Consider the following 17,969-nt stretch of genomic DNA (forward strand, 5'->3'; position numbering starts at 1 on the left):
AGTATTAAAAAGGAGTCAACTTGCATGATAATCTAAAGCACTCTCTGCAATGTGAAATGCAGAGATGGGAACAAAGAAGTGGAGAAGAGTTTGCATCTGAATAAATGCTTGAGCTAAAGAATAATGGCACTCTTTTCCAGGAACATCTGTCCTTGCAGCATTAACTGGATTGTCATTGTAACCCCTCTTCTCTCTTCTGGTTTTGAAATACAAGAGTGCAGCACCCAGCAGGCATCCCAAGAGCTAGTAATGAGCTGACAGAAGTTGTTCTATTCCCAGTGTGCTGTGCAATAAGATGCCAATATGTTAGACCCTGTGATGACATGCCTAAAAGAATGACTTCTTGGAGAGGAGGTGACTTCTCCCTGGGGCTTTTTAGGAGAGCAGGAGTAGCTTCCAGTGCAGAACAGGTGAGCGTGCCAGCTGAAGTGTGCCCTCATGCAATTATACCAGGTGCTTCGAAACACTCAATGGCATGGGGAAAGACCGCAGTAGAGGGTTGGACTGGAAGACATGGGTTAGGACAAGCAAAAGAACTGAGGCTGTGTAATGGCTATTACTGGGCTCAGAGGTCAGATGCTATTTAAGAGGGTTTTTTTTTTCAAAAGCAGTCTAATACAGTCAGGTAATTTGTAGGTTCTTTGATCTCAAAACTCTGTCTTAATCTAGCAGTGGTAGGTAAAGGGGAAAAAAAGTTTCTGCTTTCACTTCTCCTCAACACCAGGAACAGCTCCTCATTCGTATGAACTATGTGGCGTCACTGGGACCTACCTGCCTGGTGTAGCAGACAGGAATGCTAGTGCAAGACAGAGAGTGTGAACTAAGATTGTGGTGAGTTCAGGATAGACAGCCATGTGTTTTGGGTCACAGCCTTCTAAATTAGGCTTTCCTGAAGGTCCCATAACCAGTAAAGCAGTAAGAGGTACCTCACATACCAGCATCCTGTTAATGCCCGAGACTAACCATGATGCTTCCCCTGCCTCTCTGAGGGCTCCTGCCTTCTCCACAAAAGCAATAGCTTTCCAGCAGCATAGATGGTTGCTTTGGTGTTGTCTTTTGCTTCTTATGCATTTCCCAGAACTAACGTCATCTTCAGAGAAGCTTTAAGGGAGAAGCAGCTAAAGAGCCTGAATCTTTGCTGTTCACCCTCTTGTACTTAGCTGTCTTGTCATATATTCTGGCATACGTCTGTGAAAGGTTTCAATCACATTTGCAGAATGGTAGAGGAGGAGGAAGTCTTAAATAGTAGAGCTAGTACTAGAGCTTAAATAACTGCTCTGGTCATTCTGATACATCTTACCATGTCCCAGGTTGTTTACTGTCATCTTGCAAAGACACCCAGATGGGCAGCTGCCTCTGTGTTTGCTGGCCTTTGAAGAACTGGCCAGTAATGCTGGACTAACCTAGTAACTGGTCATGGCTGGCCACAGAGGCTTTTCTGACTTGTATCTTGGCTGGGATGGGTCATTTCCTGCCTGAGGTTCCCCAGCTACTAGATATGTCAGAGGCTTTCCCTTGCTTGAGCCTGGAGGAAATGGAAGCAGCATTTCTCCAGGTGGGTGAGCAATGGTGTGTTTATGCCTGTATCACCCCAGGGCAAGTCCTTTCTGAAAGGAGGCACAACCAATTTTCTCCAGTGTCTTTGTAAAAATACTGGTTTTATAACTCAAATTGCTACCAGTAGCTCGTTCTCTATTAACCTCTCCCATACAGACTTACCAGAGTGCTCAGTTACTTTGATAACCATTTCAGGGTTTGGTGAGGATGAGGAAAAGCCTGGAAATGGGCTGTTTAAGCAATAGATCCACTGCCTGCTTCAACTCAGATACCTCAAGTACCTCTGATAATTCTTGCTTCTTGATGGGTCAGAGTCTTGTGCTCCACTGCAGGGAGTGTTACAAACCTTCAAGGTGAGGATGCTTCAGACTGAGGACCAGTTTTCCTTGGATCCTAGCAGCTGATGTGATCCCCTGTCTTCACATATCTTCTGTTCTCATCTGTCTGGGGCCCTGCTTGTGGGATCACAGTTCCTGCTTCTGTTTGAGGAGCTCTGACCTACATGTTGTAACTGCAGGCCCCCAGCTGCAGCCAAACAGCAGCAAAGTTTAGGACTTTGACAAGCAGTGCAGAATGACTTGGGGACTGCCTAAAATCTGTGGAAACTTCACTTGTTCTTTAGGTAATTTTTATGTTTCCCCAGTTGAGTTTGGACACCAGAAGAGCAGGTATACAACTTTGCTCCCTGTAGCTGCTCATGATTGGTGTGATTTTCATCCCTGTGACCTGAAGTTGGCCGGTTCAAGGCTCATTCCTGACTTCTCCATGGGAGCTTTTCTCTGTCGTACAGCACAGAGATCATCTGCCTGTCCGTGAGCACATCTACTTCTGTGTCTCTGCTTCACTTACCCTTTCTTCCAGCCAGGCTACATGAAGGAAGAGATTAAACCCTATGGGTAGGAGAACCGGTACAATGGAGGGTGCTGAAAGCTAAACATCTTGCCTCTCTGAGCCTGGGAATGCTGTCTAGTGGCCAAGGTTGTGGCTAAAATGGGCAGAGTAAGAAAATGAGTGTCACAAGCCCAGGTGAGAAGTTTGAAGTCTAGAAGTAAATGGTAATAAAAATCTCTGATGTCGTGTGGGATGGAATGGTACCCTATGGGTGAGAATAGGAAACCAGTGGTGTGTTTTCCCAGTAGCTCTATCCACCAGTTGTCACCTGAGCAGTAGGGACATGACAGAACATCACTGTGTCTCCCTGAGCATCTATGGCAGGGACTCGGGGAGCAGCAAGGCAGCTAACAGCCCTACACGCAGGGGTGGAGGGTGTCCTGTGCTCACAGGGACTGCTATGAAGGCAGAGAGCCTGGCTGTTGGCTTTTTCAGTGCAGATCCTGAAGCGTTGTTTAGGGCACAGCACAGCAGAGAGATTTGTCCAGGGCTCCGTCAGGGTTTCAGTAGCACCAAGAACTGTCATCTCCAGGTGATACTGAGTACAACCTATGGCAGGCAGCAGGGAGGTAGCTTATAGTGTGCTTTGAATCTTTTTGAGAGAAATGCAAGACTCCTGATACGATCAACCGGTCCTAACCAGAGAAGATAGAACTACTCCTTCAGTGACCATTATTGTGCTGTAAAGCTTATCGGTCTCCTGCCAGCACCAGCTGCCAAAAAGCTCTTTGCACTGCAGACTGGCTGTAAATGCTCCTATGAGATGCTGCACACAAGATCTGCCAGTGAGCACAGTGAAAGCTAAAACAATGCACAGGAACATCTCTTCAGCCGCCTCCTCTCAGCCAGGAGACAGCACTGCGTGAATGTTTCAGATGAGCTGTTAACACTACAGAAAGACCTCTGCTTTACATGCAGTGCTTGTTTGCTCTTCCCTTGTTAATGTGTAGTTATCAGCCTAGGAGCACAGAAACTTCATGTGACTTACGTGAACTGTTTGCTGTGTGCTCATTGCTTCCTCTTGGGTTATGTGGGGGTTTTGGGGGGGGGGGGGTGGAATAACCAATCTCTAGTAAAAGGGATATTTCTGCCCAGCCTGTCTTTCGCAAAAGGCAACTGTGTCGAACTGATAATAGCTCTCTGACTAGTGACAGTTGCTGGCTAGCAGTTTTCCCCTCATTTGATATCACCAGCCCCATCTGTTAGAGAGGTTTTATGGTTTTCTTGTTATCTCTTAACAACTTCATCTCAGTTACTCAACTAGAACACAACTAGTTGTACTAAGATGTAGGCTTTACAGTTGCTTGCTGCTGAACAGAATCCTGGTCAAGACCATCGCTCCTACCTAGTTCAGCATTTGAATTTCTGCAAACCATTTCCAGCAGAATTTTGACCTATAATTGTCCATGATGTTAGCAGAGCAGAACACACCCATTGTTCAGGCAAATGCACAACTGGAGGGGGGGGGGGGGGAAGCAATTGCATTGTTTCCTGGCTCACTGCATGAGGCAGAAGGTGACAACTTCCTCTGATGCAAGTCTCCTGCTCCTACTATTGTCTATCCTCACCCTTGTTAGAGCCTCAGCAGGGTAAGAAAGAAAACTGCTTGTGGGTCCTGGCTCACACACCACCCCGTGCTGTGCTCTATGGTGGTACGTGACTGCCTGAAGTAGGAGGAGGGGATCCCTTTGCAGGGAGATACTGTCTCAGTTGGGTCCAGTCACTGACCTTGGAGAACATGAGGGCATGTCCTGTGTAGTAAGAGGTGATGCTGGGTCAGCCTTAGCACAGGTCTGGGTAGCAAATGGCAGGGAAGCGCCTGTGAGCTTCGACAGGCGAGCATGGACAGTATCATCAAGGCGCTGTACATGGCCCTGCAGTGCCATCAGAGCCCTCTGCTATTGACGTTCCCTCTTTTCTTGGCCTCTGCTGCACAGCTCCTCTGGCCTTAGCCATGAGCTGGGTCCTGCTTCCTGGGGTGAGGCAGTTTTATCCCTTGGTGCTCTGATTTCTTTTGCTGCACATGCTGCTGAGTTGGAGCATCTCTATATACTGCCCTGCTGTCACAGACCCCTCTGAAGGGGCAACTGCTGGGCAGGATCACCTCTGAAATTGAACTTGGAGAGGTGGAGACAGTGCTCACAAAGGACCTTCAGTCCAGGGACCATGTGTCTAGCCTAAGCCATCCTGGCGTCAGGCCCTGGGTGGCAGATGTGGAAATGTCTGCTATGGGGAAAGAATGGTGTTTCCTCAGCCCCTGCAGAGTGCTTGCTTGCTGTGGGGAAGTGAGGGCTGTTTGTGGAAGGGAGTGGGCTTGTTTCAATTAGCATGTAGAATATAGGAGCAGTTCTCAGGGCCCCACTGTGTCTGGCCTGTCCCTCCGCTCGCAGGCAGAGCAGGCAGGCACACACCAGCCCAGTGCCAAGCAGGAGGAAGTGAAAATGCTCCACCCATTTATTCAGCTCAGTGCTTTGGCCGTGTTTGGGATGATAAAGCCCTGACAGGTTTGCTGCCTTTTCCTCCTACAACTGCTCTGTTTTTCCCCAGAGACATGCCAAACCTCACGAGTCTGCTACACTTGCTTCTGGGTAGCTGCAAAGCAACAGCCTGCTTTACCCATCCCCTGATGAAATCAGGCTTAAGGCTGAGCTACCAGGAGAGGACAGCAGGCTTTGTTGGCCCCAAAGCAGAGCTGCTCAGCCCCTTGGCCCTTAGTGAGCTGTCTTGAACATGTCTTTGCTTCTCGTCATTCCCCTTTCCTTGCAGCTCTTCCCCATTCCTGAAGAGATGCTGCTTCCTCCTTTGCTCTGACTCACTGTGGCCAAGCCCTGGCTCTTTGCTGCTGGAGCTCAGCAGCCTGGAGACCCGCTCCTAGAAGCCTCTTTCAGGCAAGAGCCAGTGAGCTTTTGAGCTGACGATGATTGCTCTCCATGGCCGTGCTCATTGTATCTGTGTCCAGGGCTTGGACACTGCCATGACTCCTTTTATTTTCCAGACTTCCCATGGGAGATTTTCACACTGTGTCCTCAGCTGCCCTTTCATGGTCACATTCTGCAGCTGGGGTATTGGCATCCCCCTTGAGCATGTTTCCCTATATTGCTTACCTGCCCTGGCCATCAGGGGCTGCTGGACCAGCGGTGTCCCAGAAACACTCCACGGAACTGCACTAGTGCTGGGTCTTTCCTCTGTGCCAGCTCTGCTCAGTGTTAGGTTATCACATGTCCCTGGGAGGAAACCTCAGCAAAGAGCAGTCTTTGGTATCTTCTCCAACCACAACCAGCTTGTTATGTGCTGAACCATGGGCTGCTGAGCTGTCCAGTTTAGGCCACTGTAGGTTTCTGGTTCCTGAAGTGACATTTTGGTTTTAGACATATTTTTCTATGACTGATTTTCAAACTAATTCCTTCTGTTCCCTGTCCCCCTCCCATTTTCCCCAGACTGGCAGCAGAGCACAAGTATGCAGGGGTGGCTGTGGTCAGGCTTTTCTGTTTCAACTAGACCAACGCGTCGGAAGGGGACACCCTCATTCTCTTCCTGCAGCTGCAAATATAGGTCTCAGTTGTACAAAAATCCACGCTTTGGTTTGCCAGGGATACCCACAACAACCACAGTCACCTGTTCCCTGCAGAGAGGCCCTGGAGTCAGCCTTGCCACTGGGGTTTTGGACTGTCTAGGCATATGGCTGGTTCTCTAGAGCCTGTTTGGGAATGGAAGAATAGATACTTGGTGTGCGGAGACCTTTGCTGTTGGCTCTTGCACTTGCCCTGTGATGTCCAGAGCAATACATCTGTTCAGCTTCTCCCTGGATTCTGCCTTAAAGCAGCAAAACACCCCTGGAGGGACAAGTTCTGCAGGTTGGGGGGCTTCTTTATACTGTATTGAGAGTTTCCTGACCTCCCATGGTTAGTCTGGTCCTGCCCTTCAGGGACTCTTGATATTGTTTGATACAATAAAATACACTTTCTTCCCAGCTATTGGTACAAAGGATATTCCTCCCAGGCGCTGTGTCCCATTCCCATTTCATGATGATAAAGCTGATGGCATCTAAACTGCTGCTGCTTAGGCTCTTTTACCAGCTTTAGCTTCATTCCTCTAGTTCCACGTGGACTTGTGTGCTGCTGCCCAGCTGTAAATCTTGTAACGTCCCGTCAGCATGGGCTCAGCATCCGTTTACCTTCTGCAGTGATGCTGAGCCTGCCTGCCTGGGACAACCTGTCCTGCTGGGGAACAGAGTCAGCATCTTGCTGGCTTTCCAAGGGAAGCTGATATATAGCAGTTCCCATAACTTTTCCCCTATATTGCCACTCTTAAATGTGCAACACCACACCTGTGCTCTTGCTGTGAACAGGGCAAGCTATGTGCTGGACTAAGACCAGATCATGGCTCATAGATCAAGGGAAGCTATCCCTGCTGCCTGCCTGCACTGGGAATACCACACCCAGTGTTAAACCCCGTGTTCAAGAAGAGGGATGTGGGAGAGGGACCACCAAAGGGAGACCAAGATGGTCATGGGGCTGAGCACACAACCTACAAGGAGTGTTTGTGGGAGCTGGGCTGGTTTTGTCTGGTGAAGAGGAGAAGGGTGATCTAACAGCAGCTCACAACTGCTTGAAGGACAGTTTTGCTGACAGCGGAGCCAAATTCTTCCCAGCAGTAGCAGACAAGATAGTGAGGGCCAATGGCCACATATACAGTTTCAGAGATGCAGGCTGGGTACTGGGAAAACATCTTCTCTGAGAGGGTGGTGCAGCACTTCAGCAGATCACCAGAGGGGTGGAAGGTCTCCATCCTTGTAGGTTCTCAAGGCCTTGACACATCTGACTTGCTCTGCTGCCAAAGATAGTCCAGCTCCAAGTGTCAGTTTGGCCCGAAGTCCTCTAGACACCCCTGCTGCTGTGATACCCTGCATGGCATGCTGAAATTGTCTTGTGCAGGGGAATTCTCGACGCGCCAGCACCCTCTGTCCCTCAGATTGCTTCATCCTGTACTGAATAATGGGAAACACAAATTCCTGTTAAGTGCAGCTGACTTTCTCAGCTAGAGTCAAATCATAAAGACCTCTTTTTCTGCATCATCTATTTAAAAATACCTTTCTCCAAGTTTCATATCTACATTGTCTCATCCTGCTCCTGTTCCTAGCCTGCAGCTTTGGTTTGATTCATATGGGAAGTTAAAGGAAAATCATTACAAAGAAGTTCATCAGGAGCAGCAGCTCTTGGAACTGCCATTTCTACCTTGGCAGCCTGTGGGGCTGGCAGCCACGGGGACTGTGCTCAAGTGCTTTGGCAAAGGACAGGGCCCATCTCTGCAGGAGCGATGGGTGCTGCTGCCTGTCGTGGAGGTGTGGGAATGTGGCTCTGCCTTTCCCACATCTGGTGCTGCCACAGTGACGCGCAGTCCAGACCCACTAACTCCCCTCTCCGCATGCTGAACACAGCCAGGGCATGATGCACGGGATGTTTGTGCCAGGGCAAGTGGGGTCTGAAAGCCCAGAGGTGAGCAGGATGGAGGTGCCTGTGTGTTTGTAAGGGGTGAGGGCTGTCTGGACACAGCCCTTTGCTTTCTCTGGCGTGGTCTGCCCGGACCTGCCCTCTGCTCCACGGCACCATCGCTCTCTCTGGCCCCAGCCACAGAGGGCAGGGCAGGCTGGTACACAGGAGATGTAGGACAGGCTGGAGCATCGGTCCAGCCAGGACAGCACTATGGCAGAGCAGGGGGGTCCATGCCTTCACCCACCCTTGGCACCAGCGGCACCACCAGGGCCAGGTCTGGGGGACACCAAGCCATGACGGGTGGTGGGGCCCAGGAAGAGGATTGTCCCAGCAGCACGGCATTCAATCTGTGCAGGCTGGAGGGCTGCCAGCAGTATGGGTCTATGGCCAGAGAGGGAACTTGCCACTGCTAGAAGCAGAAGTGAAAGGCAGGCAGAAGTGAAAGCAGAGGCTAGAGCTGCTTCCCATGCAGTTCCCCTCCAGAGTGCCCCAGAGCACCCAGAAGCACGGCCATGGAGCCTCTCTCCTTCCAGGAATACATCTGCTCCCTGGACCCAGCCACCTTGCCCCGCATCCTCAGGATTTGCTCTGGTGTCTACTTCCAAGGTGAGTGCTGGGTGCCTGCTGCCTCCAAAGGGTGCCCCAAGGCTGTGCCACCTCCCCCCACCATGCCTCTGCAGGCCAGGCTCCCTTCTCCTGCCCTGAAGATGGCTGGTCCCCTGTCCCCAGGGTGCCAATGCCCAGGGAGATGCACAGGTCCTCGTGCCACCACCAGACACTGGTGCCTAGGGCACAGCTTCTTGCAAAAAACTTTCTCTTCTCCACCCAGCTGAGTGCCCCAGTGCATTCAGTAATGCTGCTAGACAAGCAGTGGAGCACCAAAACCCATCCAAGCTGGTCGTCTGCTTCATGTACAGCTCTCGTCCCAGGCAGTGAATTACCTGCTGGCGGTGGATCTGGCAGGAATGGAGCCACATTCTCGGTCACTGGAGGAAAGTGGGACAGCATTGCCCCTGGCCCTCCTATGAGGAGTCCAGCAAGGGCACAGGGAAGCTGCCTGATCTGAGCCCTCTGCTTCCTCCCAGGTCATGTCCCTGGAGACATCTTAGGTCGAGGAGAAGCTGTGACCAACATGTCTTCCTCAGCTGGTGGCAGCATTGGTGGTGAAAGAGAACCAGAAATTAGCAAATGCTTTTGCTAGATTTGGGGGCTTCCAAAAATGCTGGGAATGCACAGTGGGATCCTGGCAACACCAATATGGCCATTACCATCAAGACTTGTAGGATTTGTAGCATTTGTTAGGTTACACTGACTTCTGAAGAGCAGAAGTGGTTGGGGTGGTCTCACTCTGCTTCTCTGTAGCTCAGTTTGGGTGGATGTTTAGCTTTCCCAAAGACTTCTGGTGGCTTTGATAACATCTTAACGTTGCTAAATGAGTAAAAATGCTGCTGTTTCAACAGCAGCAGTCAATTTGTTTCGCAGTTGCTGGTAGTCGCGGTGAGGTAGCTGGTGCTTTCTGCTTCACACAGCAGGGCGTTTGTCATGAGTTCAACCCAGGGAGGGGAGAATTTTGGGGCTGCACAGAAGGTTTGGTAGCAGCTCAATGAATGCAGAGATTTAAGGGCAGAAGGGGGTATTGCTTGGGTTGGAGGGTATTGTGATGTGGTAGCATAGCCTGAGGACTCCTGCTCCAGGAAAGGCTCTGGCTCCAGGTAAGGCACATCTACCCCTGTCCCTTTGCAGCGTGATCAAGCACTGAATCTTTCCTGCTGCGTTTCTCATCTAAGTTACATTGGTTCAGCCTCCATCCATTCACATTGTGCTCTTCTGCACTGCTTTTCTCCCCTGTTATGACCCCTGCACTGTTACCAGCAATGGAAGCTTTCCAAGACATGGGCTGTACAAGCTTCCAGGTATTCTGATTCCTTAGAAATAAGCATCAGCCCATCAAAGACCCCTCAGCCAACCTCCTGGTTGCGTGTTCCCTTGGCTGGTGCTGGACCTTGCAGACAGATCAGAGTGCATTGGGAATCAGTCAGTGTTGCACCTTGCAGATGTGCCATCCTGCACTGATGCTATTTCTTGAACACTTCTGGATTTCCTGCCATTACTGAAGATCTTACTACTTCTAGCTCTTTTTCTAGCAAAAATTTGGGTGGGTCCCCAAGATGTTAAACAAAACTGCTGCTGGTCTCGGCCCCTTCACGGGCTCGTCTCCCAGCCACTCACTCCTCACATCCTCTACGTTCTTCATCCTGCTTTATGTTGCAAAACCAATCTGGCTTGGTACTGCGGTGGAGCTTTGGGGTCCTGCGCAGGGCATCCATAGCCACATGTGTCTATGTGTCTTGCTGCCAGCCAAGGGGGCCAGCCATGGCACGTGTGCATGGAGTTAACCGGGTCTCTGCACCCAGGATGTGAGGCATCTCCGTGCTCTGGGCAGTGCAGCCTGGCTGTGTGTTTCCTCCCTTTTCAGACCATGCCCTCGATGTTGTCACAGCGTGATGGGGCACAGGAGGGATGGAGGAGGGGGACTGGGGCTTACACAACACGTAGTACTTCATGAAACTTCCTAGCTTTCATCCACCTTTTCCTGTGGTGTATTTTTTCACATTTCCACTTTGAGGTTCCCCTTACTCACGGGAGACAGACACTCTTCCTGCCAGTCTCACCCCGCTGCTCCCACCTGCACTCCACAGGTGAGCGGTGGTCATTGGTTCAGCAGTGCCTGCAGCAGCGTCCGTCTCTCTCTGGCTTGGGTGGCAATATCCAGCCCATCTCCGATGGCATGTCCAGCCTTGGCTCCATCTGTCCTGCCCTGACCAACCAGGGCAGCTGTGTGTGCCAGGGCCCTAAACCAACATGCTCCCACCATGGCCAAAGGCACCAGCTCACCCTGCCCACCAGGTGAATCTGTGCCAGTCCCACCTCTGCCCACTGCTAAGACTGTGAGCCAGCTCTGCCTTTCCCTGAACAGCTGCCCTCCTTCCCCCGCACCCTCCACCCCCATTCCATGGCCCCCTTCTGCAGTCCCAGGGTCAGGGGTCCCCTTGGCCCCACCACAGCCACAGGGACTGGGTCTCCCTCAGGGACATCCATGCACCCGAGTGCCAGGATGCCCAGGCTTGGCTTACATCCCAGAAAGGACAAAGCCTGTGGCCAGGGCCAGACCACAGCTCAACCCCCTCCCCACTGCCCTGGGGGACCTCATCACAGCTGGCCAAGCAGAGGGGCCCCCACTGTGTAACTGGTATTTGTTAATGGCACATACCATGACTACCTGTGATGGGAATCACTAAATCACTGCGGTGGCAGGGACCTAGAGAGATCATCCAGGCCAACACCCAGCTCAAGCAGGGTCAGCAGGAGCTGGTTGCTCAGCACTTTATCCAGCTGGGTTTTGAATACCTCCAGTGTTGGAAACTCCACAACCTCTCTGGGCAACCTGCTCCAGTGCTTCACCACCACCACAGTAAAAAAAATGTTTTCTTATTGTTGTGGTTTAACCCTAGCCAGCAACTAAGCACCACGCAGCTCACTCATTCTCCCCCACCCAGTGGGATGGAGGAGAGAATTGGGAAAAAAAGTAAAACTTGTGGGTTGAGATAGGAACAGTTTAATAGAACAGAAAGGAAGAAAATAATAATACAATAATAATAACGATAATAATAATAAAAGGATTGGAATATACAAAACAAGTGATGCACAATACAATTGCTCACCACTCACCAACTGACGCCCAGTTAGTTCCAGAGCAGCGATCTGCCCCCAGGCCAACTCCCCCCAGTTTATATGCTAGACGTGACATCACATGGTATGGAATACCCCGTTGGCCACTTTGGGTCAGGTGCCCTGGCTGTGTCCCCTCCCAACTTCTTGTGCCTCTCCAGCCTTCTTGCTGGCTGGGCATGAGAAGCTGAAAAATCCTTGACTTGGTATAAACACTACTTAGCAACAACTGAAAACATCAGTGTGTTATCAACATTCTTCTCATGCTAAATCCAAAATGTAACACTATACCAGCTACCAGAAAGAAAATTAACTCTATACCAGCCGAAATGAAGACACTTAAGTTCAGAGGAAGTTTCAAGTGTTTCCTTTTGTGCCCATGGCCTCTTGTCTTGTCACTGGGCACCACTGAGAAGAGCCTGGCTCTGTCCTCTTTGCACCCTCAGGTATTTATAGACATTAATAAGGTCCCCCTGAGCCTTCTTTTCTCCAGGCTGAACAGTCCCAGCTCTCTCAGCCTTTTCTCCTTTAACCATCCTTGTGGCCCTTTGCTGGACTCTCTCCAGTATGTCCATGTCTCTCTTGTACTGGGGAGCCCAGCACTGGACACAGCCAGTTGTGGCCTCACCAGTGCTGAGCAGAGGGGGAGGATCACCTCCCTCGACCTGCTGGCAATGCTTTGCCTAATGCAGCCCAGGACACTATTCGCCATCTTTGCAGCAAGACAAGGGCATGTTGCTGCCTCATGTTCAACCTGGTGTCTACCAGAACCCCCAGGTTCTTTTCTACCAAGCTACTTTCCAGCTGGGTGGCTCCCAGCATGTGCAGGTGCTGGGGGCTGTTCCTTCCCAGGGGCAGGACTTTGCACTTCTCCATGTTGAAGTGCATGAGGTTCCTGTCAGCCCATTTCTCCAGCCTGCCAAGGTCCCTCTGGATGGCAACACGACCCTCTGGTGTATCAGCCTCTCCTCCCAGTTTTGTGTCATCTGCAAAGTTGCTGAGGGTGCATTCTGCCCCATTGTCCAGATCATTAACGAACAAGTTAAACATGATTGGACCCAGTATCGATCCCTGGGGCACACTGCTAGTGACTGGCCTCCAACTAGTCTTCATGCTGTTGATCACCACCCTCTGGACCCAGCTGTTCAGCCAGGTTTCAGTCCACTTCAGTGTCTGCTCATCCCACCCATTCTTCATTATCTTCTCTATGAGGATGTGATGGGAGATAGTGCCAAGGTTCTGAAGTCAAGGTAAACAATACCCACTGCTCTCCCCTCATCCACCAAGCCAGTCAGCTCATTGTAGAAGGTGATCAGGTTGGCTAAGCATAGTTTCCCCTTTGTAAATTCATACTGAATAATCCCAATCATCTTTTCATCCTTCATGTGTCTGGTAATGGTTTCCAGAATTAGGTGCTCCATCACCTTCCCAGGTTTGAGGGCAGCATGACTGGCCTGTAAGTCCCTCTCTTGCCTGTCTTGAAGAAAGAACTGACATTTGTTTTTTTTCCCCAGGCATCAGGAACCCCTCTTGATTGCCCATAACCTCTCAAAGATAATAGAGAGTGGCCTCACAAAGTCAGCACACATGGGTGCATCCCAACAGGCCCCATGGAATTAAGTATGTCCACTCTGTTTAGTGCTCCCTTACTTGGTCCTCCTCCACCAAGGGCAGGTCTTCCTTACTCCAGACTTTTCCCCTGGTCTCAGGGGAGTCCTGAAGGCTGGTCATACCTGTAAAGACTGAGGCCAAGACGGATTGAACACATCAGTCTTTGATGTGTCCTTTGTCACCAGGTCCCCTGCCCCATTCAGCAGCAGACCCACATTGTCCCCAGTCCTTTTGCTGTTGATGTACTTGTAGAAGCCTGTCTTGTTGCCCATCACATCCCTTGACAGATTCAGCTTCAGGCAGGCTTTGGCTTTTCTAACTCCATCCCTGCATGCTAGACCATGTCTCTCTGCTACTTCTGGGCCACCTGCCCTTGCTGTCACTGCTCGTGCACCTCCTTCTTATGTCTGAGTCCATTCAGGAGCTCCCAAGTGTGGGACAGGAGCGCCAATCACCTGCAGGTATTCTGAGGAAGCAGTAAAGGACAGCTTACAGAGGGTGGTGAGGCACTGGAACAGGTTGCCCAGGGAAGTTGTGGATGCCTGATTACTGGAAGTGTTAAAGGCCAGGTTCGACAGGACTTGGAGCAACCTGATCTAGTGAAAGATATCCCTGCCCACGGTGGAAGGGTTGGACCAGATGATCTTTAAAGGTCCTTTCCAACCCAAAGCATTCTGTGATTCTATGAAATGCCGGTAGAGGTATTTTCTTTGAGGAAATTCCCTTGTCACCCTGCAGGATCTGTGTACGAGATCTCGGGCAACGAATGCTGCTTGTCAACGGGTGACCTGCTGAAAGTCATGGCTGTGGTGCTGCAGAAGGTTGTTTGTGAGGACACAGAGACAGGGCAGACAACGGAGCTGCCACCGACATTTAAGGGTGAGTGGGGCTGCCCTGCCCCAGCCCGCAGCCCATGGGTGCCCTCCTCCCCGGGAAGACCTTCACAGCCCCCGTGGGCTCAGCCTCATTGTCCCACAGGTCTTTTCCAGCCTGCCCCAGCCCGGGGCCCGTACCAGACACTGCGGGGACACGTCCCGGAGGGTGGCAGGCAGCAGGGCCTGACGTTGCACCAGGCACTGGGGCAGTGGGACGGGCGGCTACAGCCCCTGCTGTGCCCCGCCGTCGGCCCGCACGCCCTGCTCCTGCGCCCTGTCTACGAGGTGCACGCCGCCATGCACCGTGAGTGAGGACGGGGCAGGCGGGGTGCTGCAGGGTCAGGGCAGGGATGCTGTGGGGTCGGGCTTGGCGCGCTGGGGGGTCGGGGCTGTGGGGTCTGGGCAGGGATGCTGTGGGGTCAGGATGAGGGTGCTGCAGGGTTGGGGGCCTACACAGTTTGGTGTCGGGACCCCGATGCACATGGTGTGGGTGGCTGCAGGTGCAGGGGGCGGCGGGGGGGGCGGTGAGGGGCTGAGCGCGGGGTCAGGGCAGCTCTGCCCCCACAGTGCGCCGGGACGTGGTGAAGATCCCCTCCACGCTGGAGGTGGATGTGGAGGACGTCACGGAGGAGGCGCAGCACATCCACTTCGCCCGGCCGCTGCTGCTGAGCGAGGTGCTGGGGATGGAGGACGTGCTGCCAGCCCAGGCCGAGATCCTGGAGGGTCCAGCCGGCGCTGCTGTCTTCAAGAGCACCTGGGTGCTGCGGCTGCAGCGTGGGCAGCAGCTGCAGCTCCACAGCTGCTCCCGCACCTGGCGAGTCCTGGCCTCGGCCCCCAGCAGCGGCCGCCATTTTCTCCTGTCCAGCACCTACCAGGGCCGGTTCCGGCTGCGGCCCCGGCAGTTCACGGGGGTGCAAGAGCTGGCGGCCAGCCTGCAGCCCGGCCAGCAGCTGCGTGTGGTGGTGACGCGGGACTGCGAGGGCCGGGGGGACGATGTGCCCCCGCTCGGCGTGGGCGACCGGCTGGAGCCCCAGAGGCTGCAGGGGAATGGCCCCAGCACCCGGCTGCTCTGCCACCGCCACGGCGAGGAGGAAGAGGAAGGCAGGGAGCTGCTGCTGCCGCTGGACCTGGGGGGTGGCTTCGTGGAGGAGATGTGTGACAGCAAGAAGTATGGGCTGGCAGAGCTGCTGGAGCGGCAGGTGCTGCCCTGCGAGGTCCGGGTGGTGGCCTCCGACCCGGGGCTGGAGCGGGATGCCCTGGGCGCCCTGCCCGCCCTGCGGCTGGAGGCCCGCCTGAACCAGCCCTTCCTGGTGGGCAGCTTCTGTCAGGAGCCAGAGGAGGGCTTTGAGATCCCACCGCGCTGGCTGGACTTCTCCCTCCTGCTGAGTGAGGGGCCCGTCCGCCCCCCGGTCCCCTGCACCCGCTGGTCCCGGGTGGAGGAGCTGACTGAGGCCTTCTACTACCAGCTGCTGGCCCAGCTGCCCGGCAGCACGGCCCCGCCACCCCCACGGCCCCCCAAGCCAACGCAGGCAGGGACGGGCCCTGGGGGAAGGCGCCCGTCGGCCCCCGGCCCTTCGGCCCCTGGCCCCCTGCCAGTGAGCATCCGCCCAGCTCCTCCACTGCCGCCGCTCCCTGCGTCGCCCCGACTGAGCACCCCCCGCCAGCATGGCCGGCGGGGACCTCCCAGGGATGCAGGTGAGGCCCCCGGCGCCTCCCAGGCCCCGACCCCTCCACAGGGCTCAGCCCAGAGACAGGCTGCCCAGGCGGGAGGATGGGGCCCCCCGGCAGTGTCAGCGGGTTGAGCATAACTGGGGGTGCTGCTGGGCACCCCCTCCCCGGGGCTGTCCTCACAGGGATGCGGGGCAGGGATGCTCAGCTGGGGAAGTCCACACCCCAGCCAGCTGGGCCCCCATGGGGGCTGCACCTCCCCATCCCCTTGTCACAGATGCAGGGGGGGACGACCCACAGGCAATCGCCACACCCCTGCATCCCACAGGTTGGGGTCCGGTCTGCCCCATCTCCTTGTCCCACACATGGAGGGGGGAATCCATGAGGAGGCCGCCCAAACCCCTTGTCCCACACACCAGGAGAAGCAAGGCTTGACCTTGAGGGCGATGGTACAGTGAGCGCCACTGACAAGACCTTGGCCTCCATCTGCCATGGAACGCCTTCCCATCCCCACCCCCCCCCAGATCGCAGGGGACCCGTGGCCCCAGAGGCTGGTGTCTGTGGGGGCAAAGCAGCTGCCACCACTGGGTCCCCGCCACATCCAGGCACAGCTCAGAGCAGGGAGGTGAGGAGAGCAGGTCAGGGCACGGGGTTTCTGCCATGGTCTGTGGCAGTGTGTGTCTGCAGGCTGTGCTCTCTTCCCTTCCAGGCACGGACAGCAACAGCACGGAACATGATTACGAAACTGTTGATGACAACATTCAAAAGACAATTTGCAAAATGAAGGCAATTTTTCCTTTCTAGTCCTTTAGTTCCTGGAAGACACCCAGCCTCCAAATACTCTGAGACCTTACATGACATTGGTTGCTTGCAGAGGCTAAATACAGCCCTAGGGATCCACAGCGCAACCTCCAACTAACTGCCTCGATCCTGCAGAAAGGTTCCCGCTTTCCTTAAAGGCAAGCAGCGTGTATGCCATCAGGGCAGCCCCGGGCACAGAATAAACCCCCGAGTTGTGTTGTGGGCTGCATCCTCAGCTGTCACCTGTGGGACTCTCTGACAGCACCAGACCAGCATACAGCTGGGTGGCCACCAAGATGCCACAGAGATGCCAGCCCAGGCCCCGGGACACAGAGCTCACTGAGCTCCACTGTGTTGCCATGGTGTCTGGGCTGGGATTATGGATGCTTCCAGATGGAGATGCTTTGAGGCCAAGCATGTCCAGACACTGTTGGCACATGGTGTGGGATGGGGTTAGGAGGAGACATGACAACATACTTCACAGAGTGCAAGCTATGCCCCAGCTGGGGCTCAAACCATGGAGTGACATGTTGTTACAACTGCATGTCAGAAACGCGCTTTCATGAGGCAGAAGCTGCATTTTTCTCAAGTACGGCCAAACATGCATCTCACTCTAGCCTAATTTCTTACCAAGGTTGTAGAAACATTGTAAAAACGTTGTGGCTTTAGGTTTTGCTGGTTTGCTCATCCATTTTTGCTCATCCACTTGCATCTGGAAGCAATGTCTGTCCTAGACCTTCACTGTCCCCTCCTGCTTGCGAGCATGCTCATTGCAGTCTTGCAGATTCTTGACACCTACAAAGGCCCCTGCTGCACTCATGGCATTGGATGCAAAAAAATGACCTGAAAACCAAATAAGGACCAAAGTTCATCTCTTCTTTTCCTGGAAGTTTGGCAAAGCCCCAGGAAAGCGGCAGAGGCAAAGACTTCATAGTCCTGATGTGCGTTAAGGGAAGAGAGCTGACAAGGGGAGAGCTTTACACCGAAAGCGAGCAGGCATTTCAATCCTGCATCACACACTGCACTCCTCTTTCAAATCAGAGCTGGAAAATAAATTTTAAATTTCATTTAAGATCAAACCCGTTTTTTTTTCCCCCCCTCTCCCAGTGAAGAGTAGCTTTGGGTTCAGTTTTTCAGTTCATGTTATTCCTCACTCAGTGCCTAGGGCAGAGTCCCAAAGCTGCAGAGAGGGTCTCATTCATTCGAACTTGGCTCGAGTCCTACCTTGGGTTTGGGCTGCTTTCCTTCTCTGGCTTTGGTTCTGCCCTGGGATTTACACTCCATATCAGCATGCTGTCCTCAAATCAACATTGTGGGAGAGACACTGACTATTGCTGTTGAGGTC

At 53.3% G+C, this 17,969-nt stretch overlaps 1 protein-coding gene across 2 annotated transcripts; it reads left to right on the forward strand.

Moving 5' to 3' along the window:
- The first annotated feature begins 8,324 nt into the window (after positions 1-8,324).
- THEMIS2 (thymocyte selection associated family member 2) lies at positions 8,325-17,703 on the forward strand. Of its 2 annotated transcripts, XM_069803432.1 has the most exons (5): positions 8,325-8,546; positions 14,019-14,159; positions 14,259-14,459; positions 14,723-15,850; positions 16,533-17,703. In XM_069803432.1, exons 1-5 carry the CDS (start codon positions 8,453-8,455, stop codon positions 16,625-16,627), a joined length of 1,659 nt encoding a protein of 552 aa, XP_069659533.1. In that variant the 5' UTR covers positions 8,325-8,452; the 3' UTR covers positions 16,628-17,703. The 2 variants fall into 2 exon arrangements, with proteins under 2 accessions (XP_069659533.1, XP_069659532.1); XM_069803431.1 differs by having other exon boundaries at positions 14,019-14,459.
- The last annotated feature ends 266 nt before the right edge of the window (positions 17,704-17,969 follow it).

The sequence above is a fragment of the Haliaeetus albicilla genome, chromosome 16 (genome assembly GCF_947461875.1).
Source record: "Haliaeetus albicilla chromosome 16, bHalAlb1.1, whole genome shotgun sequence".
NCBI classification, from domain to species: Eukaryota; Metazoa; Chordata; class Aves; order Accipitriformes; family Accipitridae; genus Haliaeetus; species Haliaeetus albicilla.

Excerpts from the sequence above, each read along its gene's own strand:
- THEMIS2 (XM_069803431.1), top strand. The coding sequence starts at position 8,453 with ATGGAGCCTCTCTCCTTCCAGGAATACATCTGCTCCCTGGACCCAGCC. Across the intron at positions 8,547-14,018 it reads CTCTGGTGTCTACTTCCAAG|GATCTGTGTACGAGATCTCG; the intron begins GTGAGTGCTGGG and ends GTCACCCTGCAG. Across the intron at positions 14,460-14,722 it reads GGTGCACGCCGCCATGCACC|TGCGCCGGGACGTGGTGAAG; the intron begins GTGAGTGAGGAC and ends CTGCCCCCACAG.